This window comes from Gymnoscopelus braueri (assembly GCF_963280865.1).
Source record: "Gymnoscopelus braueri genome assembly, chromosome: 11".
NCBI lineage: Eukaryota > Metazoa > Chordata > Actinopteri > Myctophiformes > Myctophidae > Gymnoscopelus > Gymnoscopelus braueri.
In genome coordinates, this window is record NC_137613.1 from 42,316,508 (window position 1) to 42,336,265 (window position 19,758).

The window sequence follows — 19,758 nt, forward strand, 5'->3', positions numbered from 1 at the left end:
TTTCCTATACGTGATTGCTTGTTTCTCTCACACAATTTGGCAACACTGGTGTTCATGTGTTGCAACAGGCATAGCATATGCTATTCCCACACATTGTTTTTGCTGACTGTATTTTCCATTCAATGAATGACCAACAGGATCCAAATCAATTATGTGCATTTTGATATATATATTTATATATTTTCTGTATTATGCAGAGTCCATGCCCACTCTCACCCAAAACATGGAGATAATCACCATTGTGCGGAGGCTATTGCCACATTTTTACGTGAAAACGCTACATTGTGATGGGCGTGTGATTATCATAACACAAACACGTGATTGTGCCACTGACAGCTTTCTTAACGCAGTGCGCGCGATCAGACTCTTGGTTTTATATAAGGCTTTGATTCCGGTGGAGAGAGAGTGAGAAAGGGAGAGAGAGAGAGGTGAGGTCTGGAATTCTCATCATGTGTGAATGAATGACTCAGATCACCTCACCTGCAAATGCACGCATTCCATTCTAACAGGTTTAGGACGTGATGGCGTTTCAGTGCAGTGTTTATGCGTGCAATTCATTGTAGTGCATCCTTGTTCCTTGTACTATTTGTATCGACCATGCAGCATCAGGGTGTTTCCTCATATTTTTATGCTCTCTTTCCCTCTCTCTCTCTCATCTCTCTCAGAAACACACACACACACACACACACACACACACACACACAGTCACACACAGTCACACTGTCACCAGACAAAAATGTGCATGCTTATTCTTTCCATATCATCTGTGCTGCTGTCAGACCTAGTTAATATTTCCATCATTGCATATGTGTTTACGTGAGAGCGTCTTATGTGACTTTTTGGTGTTTCTCTAGGCTATGTGGTGCATGCTGCTAGGTACATTCTGCCGAATTGAGATGCCCGGGGAGATGATGTCATTGCTGTAGTGCCACATGTACCAGTGTGTGTGTGGTGAAAAATCACCATCCAGTTGTAGTAACTGTTATGTAATACTGGTGAGACAAACAAAGACTGATGCTGAAGCGCCACGCTCGTCGCATGTGCACGATGGGTCATGATGGTCTTATAAACTGTAACTGTCCATGAAAGAATATAGCCTAGATGTGTGGAAACAGAGATTGCATTAAGTATAATTTAGTATAATTTTATGGCTAGATGATGCTTGTATTCACGCTGTGCCTGTCCATTCAAAGGGAGGTGAGCTTATTCTGTAGGTGATTATGTATATCAGGGAGCCCACAGAAGCATGTGCAGTGCAGCGGATTTGAAAGGTTGAGGTTTTGGTAACATTTAACTTGAACATCCCCCTTTTACCCAGTGTTTCTTTAACCAAGCCAGAATTTGCATGAAGCCTGTATTTAAACCCCCGATCATTCCAGCGTAAAAAGGGCATCAGAAACAATACAGAGAGTAAAAACAGTTCCCCTGTCAGAATGAGTTCAATCTGCCCTTTTGATGTTTGCATAGCCCTTATGCAGCGGCCTGTGAGAGTTAACTTATACAATTAGATTAGCCTGATAGCAACCTATCTGCTGGCTTCCCAAGTAGCCTGGAGCATTCAATACCCGAGCGCAAACAGAACATTATTGTTTTGCGCCATTTCGTCATCCGAGGCTGCCGTTGTTCGTCAAAGAGAAGGGCAGGCGACCCATATCAGACACTGACTTGTCAATCAGACGTTGACCAAAAACAACAGCCCTCTCGCTTCTTGGTTTTTGCAGAGATCAGCATGTGAGATAAATGCTGCAACACAGCTTATATTGATACGAAGAGAACATACTCACGCCTCCGCCCACTATCTACTGGTCTCTCCACCTGACAGGCCCAGAAGGGGGTCTGCCTGGACTGAAATTCTCAAACTCAATCAGCACTCTCCCTGCCAAGTGAGAGTGGTGGGTGTTGCGTTGTTAGCTTGAAATTCAGTTATTTGTTACGAGTGACACTGTCATACGATGGAGCATAAATGAAGCTCAAGCGGGAATTCTGCAAGGCCCACTTAGTGCTCATTGATCTCTGCTGTTTTATGCTTTAGCCACCCGATGACTGTGAGTGTCTGTGTGTGTTTGTTCCATAGATGTACCCACAGTGTGTCTCTAACTGTGTGGAGCGGAAGTCAGTTCCTCTCAAGATCCAAGGACTTTAGAACCTACTTTACTCAAGATGTACCTGTGAGCGAAAGTAAACATGCCACGCACCAAGCAGAACAACCCAAGAAATTTAAAAGGTAAGTTGCAATTCTAGAAATGTATTAATGTTTTTAAATAACTTTTTCAAATCAATATGATATCATTCCAAAGAAAGATATCCATGAAAAAAAAGTATCCTTCCTCTTCCAAAATGTCTGGGTTCAAAATTATCTTTTACTTTTAAAGGTGGAAGTTATAGTAATACTGTTGCTGACAACATTTCTGTCTTTGTGTATACAGTCAACAATGTATTAGAAATATTATCTCAAGAATATCAGGTAGCATTCTTTCCAAATGAATATATTGCTATTTTGGAGTGAAACTCTTCATAATGTATTCTATTTGGTTGCAGGATTTGTAGTGTTGCACATAAGTATAACAGGAGTTACTGATCTGGCTTCCACCACCAAGTAGGACACTAAGACATACAGCGTAATTACTTCCTTATTACACAGGTCCATAGATAACTAGTGTATTAGAAATCAAGCAGATTATCATGGGGATGAGGTACTGTGTAGAGGGCTAGTGGTGACACTAAGGTACTGTATCACTACCTGCGATATCTGAATATGCTGCACTTCCACTGTCTTTTACACTTCTACCGTATAGCTACTTCTGGGTATACTGTACACTGCAAGTGGCTTCATTTCATTATAGTATGAAAAATCCCCTTGTACCTACCTGAATAGACTATTTTGGGTTCTCTTATGTTCTTTCTTTAATTATATAAATTTTTAATGTATTTTGGCACAAATGCATGATTTGATCCATTTCAGCAGTTGTCATATGTTAATTATTGTACGAAGGTGCTAGTATCACAGTGTGACCTGTAGGTTGTAGGACTACAGTAGGTGTGATTAGCCCATAGGACATAAAGAAATGTGGTGGACCCATTGAAACTGGGTGTGATGTGTATGAATGTGGGTACTGGTGATTGTATATTCATTGAATACAAATTTGGCTTTTGTCTGTGAGCTGTGACCCAGATTTTCACTGTTATTTTTTATATAAACACCTCCCCTGTGCGTACTGCATTGAGCTTACTTGGCCAAATAATATGAATAATTAAGTTTTATTGCAGCACATTACCCAATAGAGGTCCATACAAACTCCAGCCAAATTACTCTAGATGCTATTTTTGATGGAGGCTCTTAAACTTCTTTTTACAGCAGACTACAGTGCCACAGCTGTTCTTGGAAAAGATAAAAGATACAACCAGAAAAGATTAAAGCTGATGTTATTTTTGACATTTTGATTGATATGCAAGGTGAGGAAAAATACTGATGATACTGATATGAAATCAGTTAAAGTTTTCTCTTAACTATTCTCACCACTTGCACTATACATGAACCTCTAAAGCCCTCTCCAGACCAATCCGAGTCGGCCCGATTTTGGGCCGAATTGGCTTCGGGAAGCGTCGGCCAGTCGGTTAGGGGTCCGTCGGGGGGTCCGTCGGGACCTTTTCGGCCGACCCAGAGCCGACCGAACATGTTCAGCTTTTTAGCCGACTGGTAGCGCAGTGGCAGTGACAACAGAGGGCTGTCGGTGTTGCCAGATTATGTGAGAGAAACAAGCGACCATATCTCACTCCTCACCCGCATCGTCCCCATCATTCACTGTTTCTCGTGAGGGAGAGGGGGAGAGAGAGAGAGAGAGAGAGGGAAAGAGAGAGAGGAAGGGAGAGAGGGGAGAGAAAGAGAGAGGGGAGGAAGACAGAGAGAAAGAGGGTGGGAGAAAGTGGGTGAGAGAAAGGGAGATACCAGGAGCGAGGGAGAGAGGAACGGAGAAAGCGGGAGGGAGAAAGAAAGGGAGAGAGACGGAGAGAGAAACTGAGGGAGGGAGAAAGAGGGAGGGAGAAAGCGGCAGAGAGAGAAGGAAAGAAAGAGAGAGGGAGAGACAGAGGGAGAGAAAAAAGGGAGAGTGAAAGATTGAGAGAGAAAGAGCGAGCGAGAGATTGAGGAGACGGAAAGAGGGAGAGAGAGAACGAGCAATTAAGTGAATTGCTTTCACCTGCTGCTGCTGCTGCTGTGCGGAGTGTGCTACAGGGCATATCTCCGCCAAGCCAGGGTGACCTACCCAGGCTCATGAAATTCATATTCAGGCATAGTAGCCAATTAGAATGAAATCTGCAAAAACGGACTCATATACTGATACAGAACCATATATTGGCTATATATTATGGCTGTCGGGTGGAAATCTTGTATGTTCCTTTTTTATTATTATTTAAAAACCATTTAAAATCGTGAAAATAGCCAATCTACAAGCTGTAATTATTAATAATTAAGAAATACTATATTTTAAAGAGTGAAAAATCAACTAAAGTCATTATTAGTGCAAGTTCATTCACATTTCATTTGAATGAAAATAACTTGTGGGTAAAATACATTCTGTGAATCTAATGTGATTAATGTGACCCCTACTTCATGTGACATATTGAGACCTATATAACTAAATATCGGTCATTTGCCAACACATTATTTTGTGAAATAAATGGGTAATATTTCACAGATAGTTATACTATTCTTATAATATATTAAAATACAATCATCCTTAACCTTCAAGTTAAATGCATTATTTCCGTGGACTTAAAAATCAAAAATCTTTATTATTTTTTTGGATGGCCTGGCAGGGCCTTTGTGCCCTCCAAAAAATTACAACACCAAAGGCCAAGTGGCTTGCCCCTAAAATGACGAAATTCCAGGCTTGAATGCAATAGATGTACTCTGAGTCTGTTACAAGTAAAAGTCCGGAATTCAACATTTACTTGAGTAAAAGTACTAAAGTATTGGTATAAAAATTTACTTAAAGTACCAAAAGTAAAAGTACAAAAATGTTTGAAAATAACAGATCTACAAGCTCAGAACGCGTGCATCGCAACACGTTGTGAGCTTGTAGATCTGCTATTTTCAAATAGCTTATAGGTATAAAATAGGGCTAAAGTGGTTAATGTATGTTTCATAATGATTTATATCTGCAAAGTAACTAGTAACTAAACATTTCAAATAATTGTTGTGGAGTATATAGACAATTGGAAATACTCCAGTAAAGTAAAAGTACCTCAAAATTGTACTTAAGTACAGTACTTGAGTAAATGTACTAGTTACTTTACACCACTGCACGTCAGTGAAGAAAAAACGCTGGGAACATCCCTAAGTGGCTTTGCAGGGAAACAAGCCCAAAGTCGCTTATAATAAGCAGACCTGGCAACGCTGGCAGGCTAAAAGTCAAATTAGCACATGAATGGCCAGTCGGCTGACAGACTTAAATGGCAACTTTTGCCAACCGAATACCAGTCTGTTGCAGTCTGGAGTAGTCTGCAATAGTCTGGACGAGTCTGTTTGGTGCGGAGTTGCCTTAATGCATGGGTCTTCAACAGGAGGCCCGGGACCCCTAGGGGCTCCTCAGAGTTACTACAGGGGGGGGCCGCCAAATTATAGGATTTTTTTACTTTAACCTTAGAATCCCTAGAATTTTGTCGAAGAGGTTTGGTGTGTTTAGGGGGAAAAGGTCAAGTTTACTAGTATTGAGGGTTTAGGTGGTTAAATGTCTGAAAATACACATTAACATGAATTCAATATATTAATAGAGAAGATAATGTTAACAAAGTCAAACAAACAAAAACATGAATTTACACTGATGATAGTGCTGTCAAACAAGTCTATGAAGCCATCTATGAAATCTATGAAAAGGTTTAACCTGCAACAACATAATTTCCAATGTAGTGGGGGTCCCTGCTTCATCGCTCTCTCTCAGCTAAGGGGTCCTTGGCCTGAAAAAAAGTTGAAGACCCCTGCTCTATTATTTGACACACACACACACACACACACACACACACACACACACACACACACACACACACACACACACACACACACACACACACACACACACACACACACACACACACACACACACACACACACACACACACACACACACACACACACAAACCAAACCAGCTTGATGAGACCATGCTCTAGCTTCTTTGATTCGCCTTATGACCTATGACCTAGTTCAACAACCCTCTTCCAGGCCTGCACTCAAGGCGTTTCCTTCATCAGACAGGAAATGCTCATTGCATGGCATGCTATCACATGCTTAGATTCTGCTGTAGTGCATTTCTTTCTTCCGAACTCAGTGAAACCCCCCCCACCCCCTATCCTTGGCCGAGCCATCACATGATGATGCCTGGTGCTCAAGACTAAGTAGTCTAACATTTAAGACTTTTACTTAACACAAGACGAGCCTTTAACCTCTACAGTCTTTTAACTGTCAATGTCACATTTTTATTACATTGCAAATTCTTTTGAAAAAACTAAACAAAACGACAACATACATAAATAGACCAGAGAGAATAATACCTGGGCACTTAAGGAGAGACTACCAAAATAAAATACTGGAGCACTCGACTGGTCTGCACGTATTTATTATTTTACAGGGGTGACTCAGTCATTATTTTACAGGGGTGACTCAGTCACCCCTGTAAAATAATAAATGCGTGCAGACCAGTCGAGTTCTCCAGTATTTTATTTGGGTAATCTCTCCTGAAGTGTATGCTCTCTGATTCAAGTTGTCCCTGTTGAGCACAGACGAGCCCTTCTACCTTCAACTGGCTGAAGCGCGCTGGACCTCTCTTTGTACATACATAAATGGACATCAGTTTAGTTCAGTAGCTTGAGTTTGGTTGCAGTAGCTTGAGTTTGGTTGCAGTAGATTGACTTTGGTTGCAGTAGATTGACTTTGGTTTGCTGAGAAAACTTATGTCCACAATGCCTTGGAGCGCTTGGCACAGTTCTGAATGCTGATGCTAACCAACAGTCATGTCAAGACTTATCAGTCTTTGCCTTGTCAACGATACAAAGATATAAAAAAGACAAGACCATGACAAAACCCAATACATGGCTGGACTGTGTAAGAAACGCTAGAGGGCTTTTAATTCAATGGATACAGGAAGCGGGGTCTCTCTGTTCATGTAACATCGATAATGTAACTTCATATATGCCATATCCACCATCATGAATCATGAATGGTGAAGTTCTTTCACCAGAAATAAGTGTGTTAATATACTGTAAAAGTATAATAAAAGTGTGTTTGATATCTCTCTCACACACACACACACACACACACACACACACACACACACACACACACACACACACACACACACACCGTTTTACGCTGTTTTAGTCATAAAAAAGCTTGGGATCATCAGACTTCAGCGCTGTATTAGGATAGATTACATCCCATAGCCTGGGAGGACAATTGCGCTGTGTTTGGTTAGTTCGTTAGGCCAACCTGGCCTGTCAATAATAGACTACATCCATAATTTGGAATAGAAACCAGGCTTTCCACAGGTACTGCGGAAAGCCTGGTGATTGACACGAGTTTAAGTCAGTCAGAGACATTTGCGTCTATAGGGCTGGCTCCACTGTTGCGATCCAGCCAAAAATATATTGTTCTATTGATACCATCCCAGTCCCAGATCGTTGACGATGCTTATGCAGGTGAGCCAGGGTGGCATTCCAATGAATGGTCTGTACACACACACAGCATTAGGAATGATCCTATGACGCAGTTTGTGGGTTATAAGGCAGGAAGTTTGGAACTCCTGCCTCCTCCTTCATGTCCTTTGTTTAATTTTCTCAAACAGCTGGTCTCTAAGTAGCTTTGGCGGGACATTTCCCTTGCCCCTCATATCCCATCACAGAGACAGATCCACACTCTGTGGGCACCATAAAAACAGCACTGTAGAGAGTAGATGCACAGCATTAGGGTTTACTGAAGTAGTTACTGTAGTATTTTGTGTAGTACACTATATGACATGTAGCCAAGTTAATTAACGGACAATTCTAACCCTGGAAAATGTTAAAATTTTTTACTTTAAAGTTGAGTTTGATTATATCTTGCGTAACTCATTTTCATCTCAAAACTCTTACTTTTTACTGGCAAGCCTTCTTTCAAACCTCTAAAGTGGCCTCCCCCTTTTATTATTTTTGTTGTTATTAGCCTATTTTTGTCTCCGCCAGAGGTGGAGAGTATGTTTTCGTTCCCGTCCCGCTGCGTGTCCCCCCCCCTAGCCAAGCTAACATTGGTCAAGCTTCACGTGACACGTGACAATATGTTGTCACCAATGCTTTTGATTGGCTAGCGAGACGCATGACGAAATAAAATCCTATAAATAGGTGTGTCACTTCAAAAAGATACTTATGCTTTTTGAAGTGAGGTAACATTGGTCAAGCTAACATTGGTCAAGTGACACGTGACAATATGTAACATAAATAGGTAAGACAGGATTAATCAGGAACAGTACTGGCGGAGACCTGTGCTCCGAGGAGCACATTTTCTAGTTTAACATATTTTTGTTTACCCTAGTTTTTATTTGTGAAGAGTTTCGAGATCTGTCTCAAAAGATGAGAAGCACTACGGCTATTTATACAAACGTAATTTATTATTTATATTTTTACTGATTTAAGCATGTGAAACCTTTTACGTTGAACAGACTTTTACTGTACATGCTCATTTTTAACTTTTATCAGTGGTCTAATGGAAAAAGAATGTCCTTTCTTCCCATGCTCTTCAATTAATTATTGGATTAAAGACTGATTTATACGAAAATAGATGATCTATAAGCTCACAACGTGTCTTGAAGGGATGCTCTGTGAGCTTGTAGATCGGCTATTTTCGCCACACAACATCATCCGTCTGCGTGGCGTTTGGTCTTTATCACTAGTCTCCTGTCTATGGCTCTAACCTTGGAAGTGCATTCCAAAAAGTGCCCCTGAAAATGCCCAGACTTGTTAGCAACCACAGCGTTTATAGAGCCAACTCTGCATTCCTTTTTGTCTTATAAAAAGGTTCTCACACCGAAGCCCAGTGTGCCTGGACACCTGCTTTATGCGGAGAACGTGCTGTGTGATGAATGGGGAACAACTGCAGTAAAAACGGGGTACATTTAACACAGTGGAAAATGTTTACCCCCATAAAGCGAGTGCAGTGAGGGAAAAAAGGATGGAGTTCCCCTTAACTTAGTCCTGTACAATTTACTGCACCCAACACATGTCGGAGCAGAACCTTCTGTACAACACTGGAGCGTCTATATTGTTACATTTGGTTGATTTGTGATAAAGTTCAGTAATTATGAGGTTTGAAGTGTCATTTTCCTAGTCCTACTAGTGTTTGTTTTGTTCTCATCTGGCAACTCTAAATTCAGTTGTCTTCATAATTCGAAACATAATGGAGGATGTCATAGCATTGGCAGTATAATATTTAGGCCTACTTCTTGGCTGATGCCCCAAATCCTCAAGATCAAATTCCTCCCTAAATTAATATGGTCATAGTAAGAATATGCAATGCAACTGTTTCACATTCTGACCAATTTTATTGTTTCGTCAGAGCAATCCGTTTGGCTGAACAAAATGTGTCACCCCCAGGCTTCGAGTTCTCTCACAACGCTTAGCAGCCCATCGAGTGTTTTACCACCTCAGTAATTTCTGACAAACCAACAACAGTCTCCTGTTAATGATCAACCAAACCTCTGACTTCATCACTGACTGCGGTTAAGTATTCAGGGGTCAGAGAAAACCACTCCTGTACTCCTACGATCAAAGTTGCAGGGTAACCTAGAGATGGCCTGATACAGGACCCACAGTCATTTGTTTATGGTTTAAAGACACAGTGCAGTTGCTGCCATCAGTAGAAATGCATAGAAAAGGCCACATTATTTCTGTCATTCTTGTGTGTTGTCACTGAAGTCAGAGATCTAGGGAGACTTAAAATGCCCCTCTGCTTTGACCTGCCCTGACCTCAACCTCGATCCTCTGCAATCTCAGTCCAGCCCAGTGTCAGGCCACGGTCAGGGTCTCTGACAACCCACTACTGAAATCCTCATACCCTGCCACACTGGGGCTGACCACAACACTGCCTAAGCAAGTTCTATATCATTGGTGGACATTTGCATGACAATTGCGGGCAATTATTTAAATCTTTTTAATTTTGATCACTTGAGACTTGACATTCATATATAATGTAATTTGTTATGTTTTGATGAGTTTTACTGTAAGTTACATAAAAAATGGTGTAAAACTGTAGAGAGAAGAATGCTACGTTGGCTTAAAAATACTCAGTGAACTCATTAAGATGTGTGATTTGTATCCTTGTAAGAAAGCAATCTCCAAGTTCCAAAATTTAAAAAGCTTTTATTTAATTGGCTGTACCACTGTGGAAACAAAAGTATTAATTAATTGTGTGTTGAAAGTTTAGAGCATTGGAAAGAAAGAGTTAATACCCTGGCCCTAGTGAATGGATTTTTACATGTTGTGTCATGCTTATGCAGCCAAACCAGTATTTCCGTACTGTACCTTCAAATTACAGTGTGTGAAAGCATTGCGACTTGCACAAAGGGAACTTCTCTCCCAGAGGCAGGAATAACCTGGGGTTTTAGCAACAGTAACTACAACAGACAGGCTGAAACCAGCTCAGGGATGTCTGTTTAACTTGGTGGTAACCTCAGAGAAGCTTTCACTTTGAGAGAGAGGAAGGGAGAGAACGAGGACAGGGAGGAGGGAAGGGGCAGGGTTGGAATTTTTATGGCCATATTTTGTATGAATGAAATTGAATACGGTGGAAAAAGGCGAAGCCCGTTGCTCACTTTGCCATTCTTGAATGTGGGTTAATGTCTATTCCTTCTTTCTAATGTAGGAAAACAATCAAGTATATTTTGATCCTTGCTCAATGCTCACTGTGCTCTGGCTTTTTATTTATGGCTGGCAGACAGGCCTCTAGTTCAGAAGCTGCAAAATGATTCTTGATGATGGAAAATATGAATATCAGGAACCAGTTTGAGCTCATAACAATTTTAGATTGTCTTGTGCCATTTTTCCACTTTCAGAACTATAATTGTTGGGTGTATCTCAATAGAGGCAGTGTTTTTAATCACCCCGGGCCCTTTTCTGCATAGAGAGCCGTCGTTCGTTGATAAACCAGCAGGCCCTCAGGAAAGCTCCACTATGGTGGCAAAGAGGACAACCTCCCAAACACCTGAGAACATCTGGTTTTGAGGAAACCAATTTGTCAGCTGGCTCATTTGAGGGGTTTTCAATTGGCAGCTAGTTTTTTGGGGTATTTGGACAGCCTTTTTTCTTTGACGTCATGAGTTTTTCACTTGGTAGTTGGGAGTTGGATTTGAATAAATTGCTTATAGTGAGCACCACATTAGTTCAGTTTTTATGCTAGTAAAACTTTGAGGGTGTGGGATTGGATTTAATCCTTTCTCTTTCTTTCTCTCAGCTCTCACTGTTGGGCCTTGGGGGCCTATAGTACTTTTGGATTTCTTACGCCCAACTGTTTCTTTATACAGACTCTCAGTCTGAATGTCTGTCAAACAGTGACTGTTTATCAGACGATTCTGACTAATACCAGTGCTGTCACCACCCACCTGTTTGTGCAGAGAGGTTTTGTGTGTGTGTGGTCATGTGTATAAATGTGTGTTTGTTTGTTCATCTACAGTGTATGCATACTTGTGCTGCACGTCTCTCAATCTGGAGGTTGTGATGATACATTTGCATATGCGACTAAATGTTCATAGTTTGCCTTTATTGTTCTTACAGTCAATTTACCTGTCATGGATCACAATGTATGAAATGAGGAAGATGTCTCAAGTTACCCAGCTGCTATGCCATTATACACACAACTGCCTGGTGACAGAGACGGAACACCTGACTACAAGGCTATATTTGCACAGTTTTCTTGTTGCTACGGTTTAGTTTGGGTCAGTACCAAGGATTCCTTCCCAATGAGTAAAATTAGTTGGCTTAAACTTTTCAAACTAAAGTGTTAGTGAAGGGCTCTGGCATGCCATGTTAAATTGGAGTTAAGGAACAGAGGAGGTCTTTCCATTTTTCCTGATAGGCATGCGCACACACATACACACACACACACACACGCACGCACGCACAGTTTTCCACTGCAGGTGAGCTTTGCAGCCTGGGATTCCAGTGTAATTTCCTGGAAATTTGGTTAGTCATTGGTGTTGGCAACTTTGGAAAGGTGAGCATTGGTGACGGAGTGTGTGTGTGTGTGTGTATGTGTTCAAGTTAACATGGAAAACATGGGAACGGTGGGAGCAACATCCTGTGGTCATGAAACGGTCCAGTGGTTAGGCTGGAAGTCACGTTCTTTTAACCACTTTAAATTTCATAAAATAAAATAAAACTTTAATATAGTGAAAATACAAGCTCACAATGCGTCACAAATTCACAATGTGAGCTTGTAGATGCAAGAAAAATTGTTTAAATGGGGCTTAAGTGGTAAAGACACTCCTGTCATAGCCAGAATTGGAGGAGTATCTTTATGGGCAGAGAGTATGTGTCATAGTCAGAGAAATGCCCCTCAACAAAACCTGCCTCTGTTAGAGGGAACTGCTTTTTCCCGGGGGCTCCATTTAAGATGGGGGAAAATGTGACGTGGGCCTAGTCGCTGGAGCGAAGGAGTGAAGAAGAAAAAAAGCAGTTGGAAAAACTGTTCGAATTAAAAGAAAGGCAGTAAAGCTGACGTGTGCCATCCGGAAATCCTTAAAAGGATAGGTGTGTGTGTGTGTGTGTGTGTGTGTGTGTGTGTGTGTGTGTGTGTGTGTGTGTGTGTGTGTGTGTGTGTGTGTGTGTGTGTGTGTGTGTGTGTGTGTGTGTGTGTGTGTGTGTGTGTGTGTGTGTGTGTGTGTGTGTGTGTGTGTGTGTGTGTGTGTGTGTGTGTGTGTGCGCGCTGTTTGAGTGCAGAGCTGGCAATGCTTAATGGTTTGCACAAGCAAAGCTCAATGTAGGGGTTGCCAGGGAAACAGAGCAGCATGAGTCGTGGTCTGCAGGTGCTGTTCCTTGTGTCCTACTGCTGGAATCTCCTACAAAGATGGAGGGCGGGGGGAGAAGGGGGAAAGGAGGAGGCAGCCGCGTGGACATACAACCGAGTTTTAAGTATAAAAAAACAGAAGAAGAAAGAATTAAAAATAAAAGAACGTCATTGACAGTAAATGGAAAGTTTATTATGGCAGTACTGTTGAATGGCTGAAGGGCAAGGGAATATAATGAAGCACGAGGCAGGGGTCTGGGGGTGGTGATAGGGGAGGACGTAGACGAATAGGGAGCGTAATTTCACACCAAAGGATTCCTTGACTACAGTCCAGGACTTCAGCAGCCACACAGTAGGGAATCGTAACCAAAGTTACAGTCATGCTGAGGGAGGGAGACGGTGAGTGAGACACAGAGGGAATAGCTGTAGAAGGAGTTGGAGCAACAATGCCATGAATTCAGCCAGAATGGTTGGCAAAGAACAAACAGTGAGGTTTGGTGAAGGGAGAGAGAGAGAGAGAGAGAGAGAGAGAGAGAGAGAGAGAGGGTTTCTGCTGCTGAAGGAGCAGGCGGGTCCACAACAATGGTATAATGTGTGGACGTCGGCTTGGATCCAGCGGCCGGAGAGAAACGGCACTGTTCCCCGTCAGTCGCTCTCTGCCTGAGAGCGACTGACATGCCTGGAGGAGAATTCAAACATTCCCGGCTGACACAATAACATACGCTCTTGGAGTCTGTGATTTCCCTCAGCTGGGATCTGAGTGTCTCTCTCTCTCTCTCCCCCTGTCTCTCTGTCTCACTCTCTCTCTCCTCGTCCTTCTTTCCATTCAGTGTTTGTATGGCACCTCTCAGATCATGCATTGATTCATAGGATTTCTCTGAGCATTCACCACCTGCCTGCTGTATCCTGTTTTCCTCTGTATAACAAACTGTGAACCCTGAGCCATTACTATAATAATGGCAGCAGATGCGTGTACTTGTCGTGACCTAAAGAGCTCAGCACGCAATTAATTCAATGTTGACGTCTTTGTTCTGGACACAGTACACACATTCAGCTCTACGTTGACGTGCATACATCATCGCGTTACAAATATTGAGCCGCAACACGGGCATTTTTCTTCACCAGTTGCTTATGCGAGTGTATGTGATCATGGTTGATAAACTACATTAACTCAACGCTGCTTGGTGGTCTGACATTGATATGTGGGTGCGACCGTGCGTGTGCGCATGTGCGTGCGTGCGTGCGCGCACAAACGTGGCCTTAAAAAAAAAACCACTGTCCTTGACTCAAGGCAGCAGATATTGCTGGTGTGGCCGAGAATCATTAAGTGGCATTTTCCCACCAGATGTTGATTTGCAGGCTGGGCCAGGTGGGCAGACAGATTGGCTTTTAAGGTGGAGGTTGCTCTGCGGTTGGATAAAGGTCAGGCAGTGGGCTGTATTTATCAACACTTAACACTATGTCTTTGTTCTGTGCGTAGGATGATGACTGCTGCTGTTGTCACCAAACCCTGGCGTATCAATGCACATCTATGTAGATTGCAGAAGTGTCACATGTATCAGGGAGGGTTGAAGGGGCTAATTATCAGGCGCGTTGGGAACGGAAGCCCAACTCTATGCCATCGCTACACGTTAGAACTGACTGAAGTCACATTAACCACTTTAAACTGGGGCGGCCATAGCTGAGTGGTTAGTGAGCCCGCCTAGGGAGCCAGAGGCCCTGGTTGCCCCAGGTACGATTCCAGGCCAGGCCAGCAAATGTGTCGATGAAATGAAATTTGTCCCTGAGCAAGACTCTTAACCCCTAATTGCTCACAGGCCCTCATTGGAAACAAGACCGTAAGGACTTTCATGAACGGACCTGTTAAAGGAATTATATTATAAACCTGGCGTTAAACCCTTGTTTTGAGCATGTCATCAGACATCAGACGAAATTGAAAACGATTTTGAGAAATAGTAGACAAGCTCATGTGAGCTTTTAGATCTGCAATCTTTGCTTTTTGACTTATGATAAAGTATTATTATATATTTTTTAATTACCCACAATTCTCTGCACCATTAGAGATGATGGTAAAGTAGCTGCCCACCACCGCAGAATCTGTGTGTTTGAATCCACCGTGGTGCATCCGGCTTTTGTCTATACAAACACAATTGGCTCGTGTTCGGGGGAAGGAAAGTGGGCGGGGGGGAGGGTGATATTTGTCACTACACGTACAGTACACCTACGGGCTGGGGGGCGGCACCTGTCAGCGGGGAGTGCTGGGCGGGAGGAGTAGGACGAAGGCTCTTCTACGTCCTCCTGGTGGGGGCTCCTCACTGGCAGGTGAGCCAGTAGGATGCAACAGCAGTGACAACACACAGAAATGTGTTTGGGGATTAATGAATTGGCATAACAACTAAATTGGGGATAAAAAAGCGTCAAAAAGAGTCAAATGCAAAAAAAAAAGAGATCCCACTGCATTGCCTCATTGGTTCCCTCCATCTTTGACAGTTTTTTCTCCCCTGCTAAACACTTAGTGATGTGGGAAGAAGGAGGCTGCTCAGAGGACAATGTTTTTCTAAGCTCCGATGTGACGAGGACACTGTAATTAGCAGCGCAACAAGCAAATTGACGTGATTGGAGGAAATTGCAGCAGGCCCGTTGTCCTGCAGAGTGTACGTGTGTCTGTTGATACTTCTGCACTGTGTTGTTAAGACAACAGTTGCCTCTGGTAGTGGCGCTGCTAAGGCACGTTCACATTAACATTTGAGTAATCATTGTTGATATAGTGGGCCTGGGCAATAAACCAAAAATGTATCGAAACCAACATTTAGAACCAATAACCATCTAAATCTTGCTCAAATCGAGAAGTAATAAAAAAAAACTCCTCATACTGTATATCAATGAATCGTCTAAACCGATATACGTTGTTGTATAACAGTGGCCGTGCAAAAATAGCAAAAATAGCCGATTGTATAGCTTGTATGTCTGCTATTTTCGCAAAACATGTTTTTTTTAATAATAATTCCTTATGTTACATTGTATGTGGATTCACATAGTTTGCTAAGCTTTACTATAAATGCGTCTATACACACGCACGCGCATTTGGATACATGCATGTCTATGCAGTATGCATAGAGGATACGTCGTTGGAGTGGGTCCAGGTAGCTCTGGTAGCAGTGGAAAGTCGAAAGCTGAATAAAGAACTGAACGGCAATAAACCCAGCATGTAGACTGTGGGCGTTTTACTGGAAACAGTGGACTCCACAGGTCAGCAAAACAAGTCCCCTCTGTATAGACTCCTTATGTGAGAGCCACCCCGCCTCTTGACATGAGGCCTAGCCTGTTCATTCATAAACACCATGCTTTGTTTTGATCTCTCTTCTCTCTATGTGCCGCTGTACAACGTTAGACACTTTTTTTCTCTTTGGTGATGCGTCGGATTGTACAGTATGTGTGTGTGCGTGTGTGTGTGCTGCGCGTGCACGGTTTGATTTGCTGGAGGGGGAAATCTATGCCTCTGCTTTTGATATCCCGCATTAATATAATAATAATATCACAATTTGACAAAGTGTTGAAAATGTGTCTAAATTTGTCAAAAAACAAAACATGCTTTTTATCGTACAAAGACATATATAGTGCTTAAGTTGTAAATGAAATGCCCCCCCCCCCATGTTTTCTTTTACAAATCGAACCCTGTGCGGGTGCTTGTCGGATATTGACTGAGTGAGGCAGTGGAGGAAATGGGAGAGGAAATTAATGGGGTTGCCTGTCCCAAAGTGTCTGCTTGTGTCAGGGGGATGTCCTTGGCTGAGCAGATCTGACAGATTCCAAAGGATCGATGATGAAAGATTGAAAGCCTGCCTGACATGACGTGTGAGTTACCCGGACGAGTGGGGTCAGCAAGGCCAGGCAGGTCAATATTTTAAACATGGTCATAAACACTCATAGACACACACAAACACGAGCAAGCCCACACAACAAGCACATACTGTATGTACTGCATACTGTAAAATGCACACACACACACACACACACACACACACACACACACACACACACACACACACACACACACACACACACACACACACACACACACACACACACACACACACACACACACACACACACACACACACACACACACTCTTCAGGGTCAGCAGCTTCCCAGCCTTTGAATCATCGTTCTCTCCTGAGTGCAGGATTGGAGTTGGTAGTGACAGGTGGCAGTCAGGTGTGAGGACATGATGCATGGTGTGGTGGTGGTTTCACGACGGGAAGCTCACGCTCCGCTCCCCTCAACGCGGGGTCAAGCGGTCATGTCAAGCCAACGTCAAACGATTGCATCCAGCGAGCAAGGCCATCACATCTGTTGTGACTGCAGAAATGGCTTATTTTTTTCCCCAGCCAGTCACCCGTATAGCAGGATGTTTCTACACACAAAGCCATAGACAACTGCTTTTCTACCTTCATCAAAGCCGGAGCCTCAAATGAGAAAGGAAAAGAAAATGAAAGGGGCTATGCTTGTGAAAAATATGTTTGTGGTACCATTATATAAGACAAAGTTCATTATCTGCCCAACTTTGTTTTGGAATATTGTCACTACACCTTATTTAGACAAACAAAGAGAAAATATACGTGACATTTATTTAGTTTTTTTTGTGTTACAGATATCGTTTCGATATTTTCCTGTTTTGGTGTTACTTTCTTTCCCTGCAATTTTCAGTTGTTGTGAAGTCAAGTGATTGTTGTTGTTTGGGTCCTGGTAAACTGCCTGGACCAAGGGTCTACAAATCAGCGTGAAAGAGTGGGAGATTGGTGTTAAGTTAAGAGAGCAATAGAGGGAAATTTAAAGAGGGTTAATGGAGAGGTTTTGAAAACAGGCATGTGTAATGGGAAGGGGGGGTGGGGGGCTGCGTGGGGGGGGGCTTACTGCCTTGCCTGCTGGCAGAGCTTCATCCTCTTGCATAACACAACATGCGAGTCGGTCTCCTCCCTTCGCCGCTGTTGCCATGGGGAACGATGTCGGGGTGGTTTCTGAGCCCACTGTCTCACATGGGAGAAATTCTCTGGGGAACTCTTAAGCTGCGACTATCCCCGACTTTCCTCTTCCAATAATAGCACAACGCACACTAAGGAATGGCCAGAGAAAACAGCTGGAATCGAGCTCTGTGGCTTCATTTTCAAACCCCCTCACAAGCCGAGTGGTTTCAGTCAAAGTGCCATGGCTGTTGTTGGTTAGGTTAGCCCACAAATAAGTGAGGACGGGTTTGCCGCATCAATGTGATCATGCCGTAAATAAGACAATAATTGAAGTGGGATTTTAGTGTGTGTGAGAGAGAAAGAGAATAGTGGGGAGAGTAGATAAGATTAAGATTGCATGTGGGAACCGCTGGGGCTGGTGTGTGACTCAACGCTTGCTCAGATGTGCCTTGTAAAATAAATTGCGGGCATTTGTGTGCCCCGGCCAGGTAATATAGGATCTTTTTTTCCATGAAACCATGTGTGAAACACATGACTAATGCTGAGTCTCAGGAGAGTGTGCATTTTCCACACGTTCGTGCAGGTACCGTCAGTCACCATGTACATGACAGTGTATTCACCAGAGAAACACATTAGTGCCCTGCAGGTAGACAGAAACCAGGCCATAATGAACAGGAGAGAGAGAGAGTACACAATGTTCACAATGTCCATATCTTCAGACTCCCATTCCTGATTGTTAATGGTCTGTGGATGCTTGTGTGTGTGTGTGTGTGTGTGTGTGTGTGTGTGTGTGTGTGTGTGTGTGTGTGTGTGTGTGTGTGTGTGTGTGTGTGTGTGTGTGTGTGTGTGTGTGTGTGTGTGTGTGTGTGTGTGTGTGTGTGTGTGTGTGTGTGTGTGTGTGTGTGTGTGTGTGTGTGTGTGTGTGTGTGTGTGTGTGTGTGTGTGTGTGTGTGTGTCTGTGTGCATGCTTGCTGGAAAATGCATCTGTAAAATCATAGTGTGTGTGTGTTTTTGTGCGTGTGGGTAGAACTGTAGTCTTTATGCCATGTGTCACATGCTCTCTTTATCTCAGACTCTGTAGCTAATGTGTGTGTGTGTGTGTGTGTGTGTTTGTGTGTGTGACTGTGCCCATTAGCATGTTCATTAGTCCTCTTCTCGTATGTTATGGCTGTCCCCGGCGCTACTGAGCCCCCCCTGCACAGATAGGATCAATGCACAGAATGGATGAAAGGGTATTTATATCCACTGTGGGGGTGTGTGAGGTTGTAACACCACAAGTGGGTTAGCAGTTAATCTGATGTTGACATGCAGTTGATTGTGCGTGTGCGTGTGCGTGTTTGTGGTGGGGGTGTTCCTTGTGCATGTACAGAAATAATGGAATTAGGGACCATGGTTTATTTTAGAGCAACAGTTCTGCTTTGTTTTGCTTTCTGAGAGAGGGAGAGAGAGAGAGTGTGAAAGAGAGAGATGTTGCTCAGCTAGGGGAAGTCGACACACTGGCAGGCAGGGCTTTCCCTGATTTAGAGTGGGGCTTATAAAAAAAAGGAGGAGGACGCGAAGGAAAGGAGGGGAAAGAAGGAAAGCGAAGGCAGGCAGGGAAGCGTGGTTGCTACACCGAGAGAAGGAGCGAGGCAGAAGCGAGAAGTGAAAGCTTGGCTCTCGGTGCCGCGTATAAGGACACAGCTGTGTGTGTGTATGTGAACATGTGTGTGTGTGTGGAGTGTGTCTAGGACTGTGTTAGGCGCAAGGGTGAGCTCTCAGACAGACGGCG

The 19,758-nt window shown here is 43.1% G+C and overlaps 2 protein-coding genes across 2 annotated transcripts in view; one reads left to right on the forward strand and one right to left on the reverse strand.

The window, feature by feature from the left end:
- myo1g (myosin IG) overlaps positions 1-19,758 on the reverse strand; it is a 419,914-nt gene that overhangs the window by 249,800 nt on the left and 150,356 nt on the right. The gene's annotated exons all lie outside the window — the stretch shown is intronic.
- hivep1 (HIVEP zinc finger 1) overlaps positions 1-19,758 on the forward strand; it is a 49,902-nt gene that overhangs the window by 1,114 nt on the left and 29,030 nt on the right. Inside the window, exon 2 of the mRNA XM_080442910.1 lies at positions 2,075-2,224. Within this exon, the coding sequence (XP_080299036.1) occupies positions 2,185-2,224 (40 nt within the window). The 5' untranslated portion in view covers positions 2,075-2,184. The remainder of the gene's footprint in view (positions 1-2,074; positions 2,225-19,758) is intronic.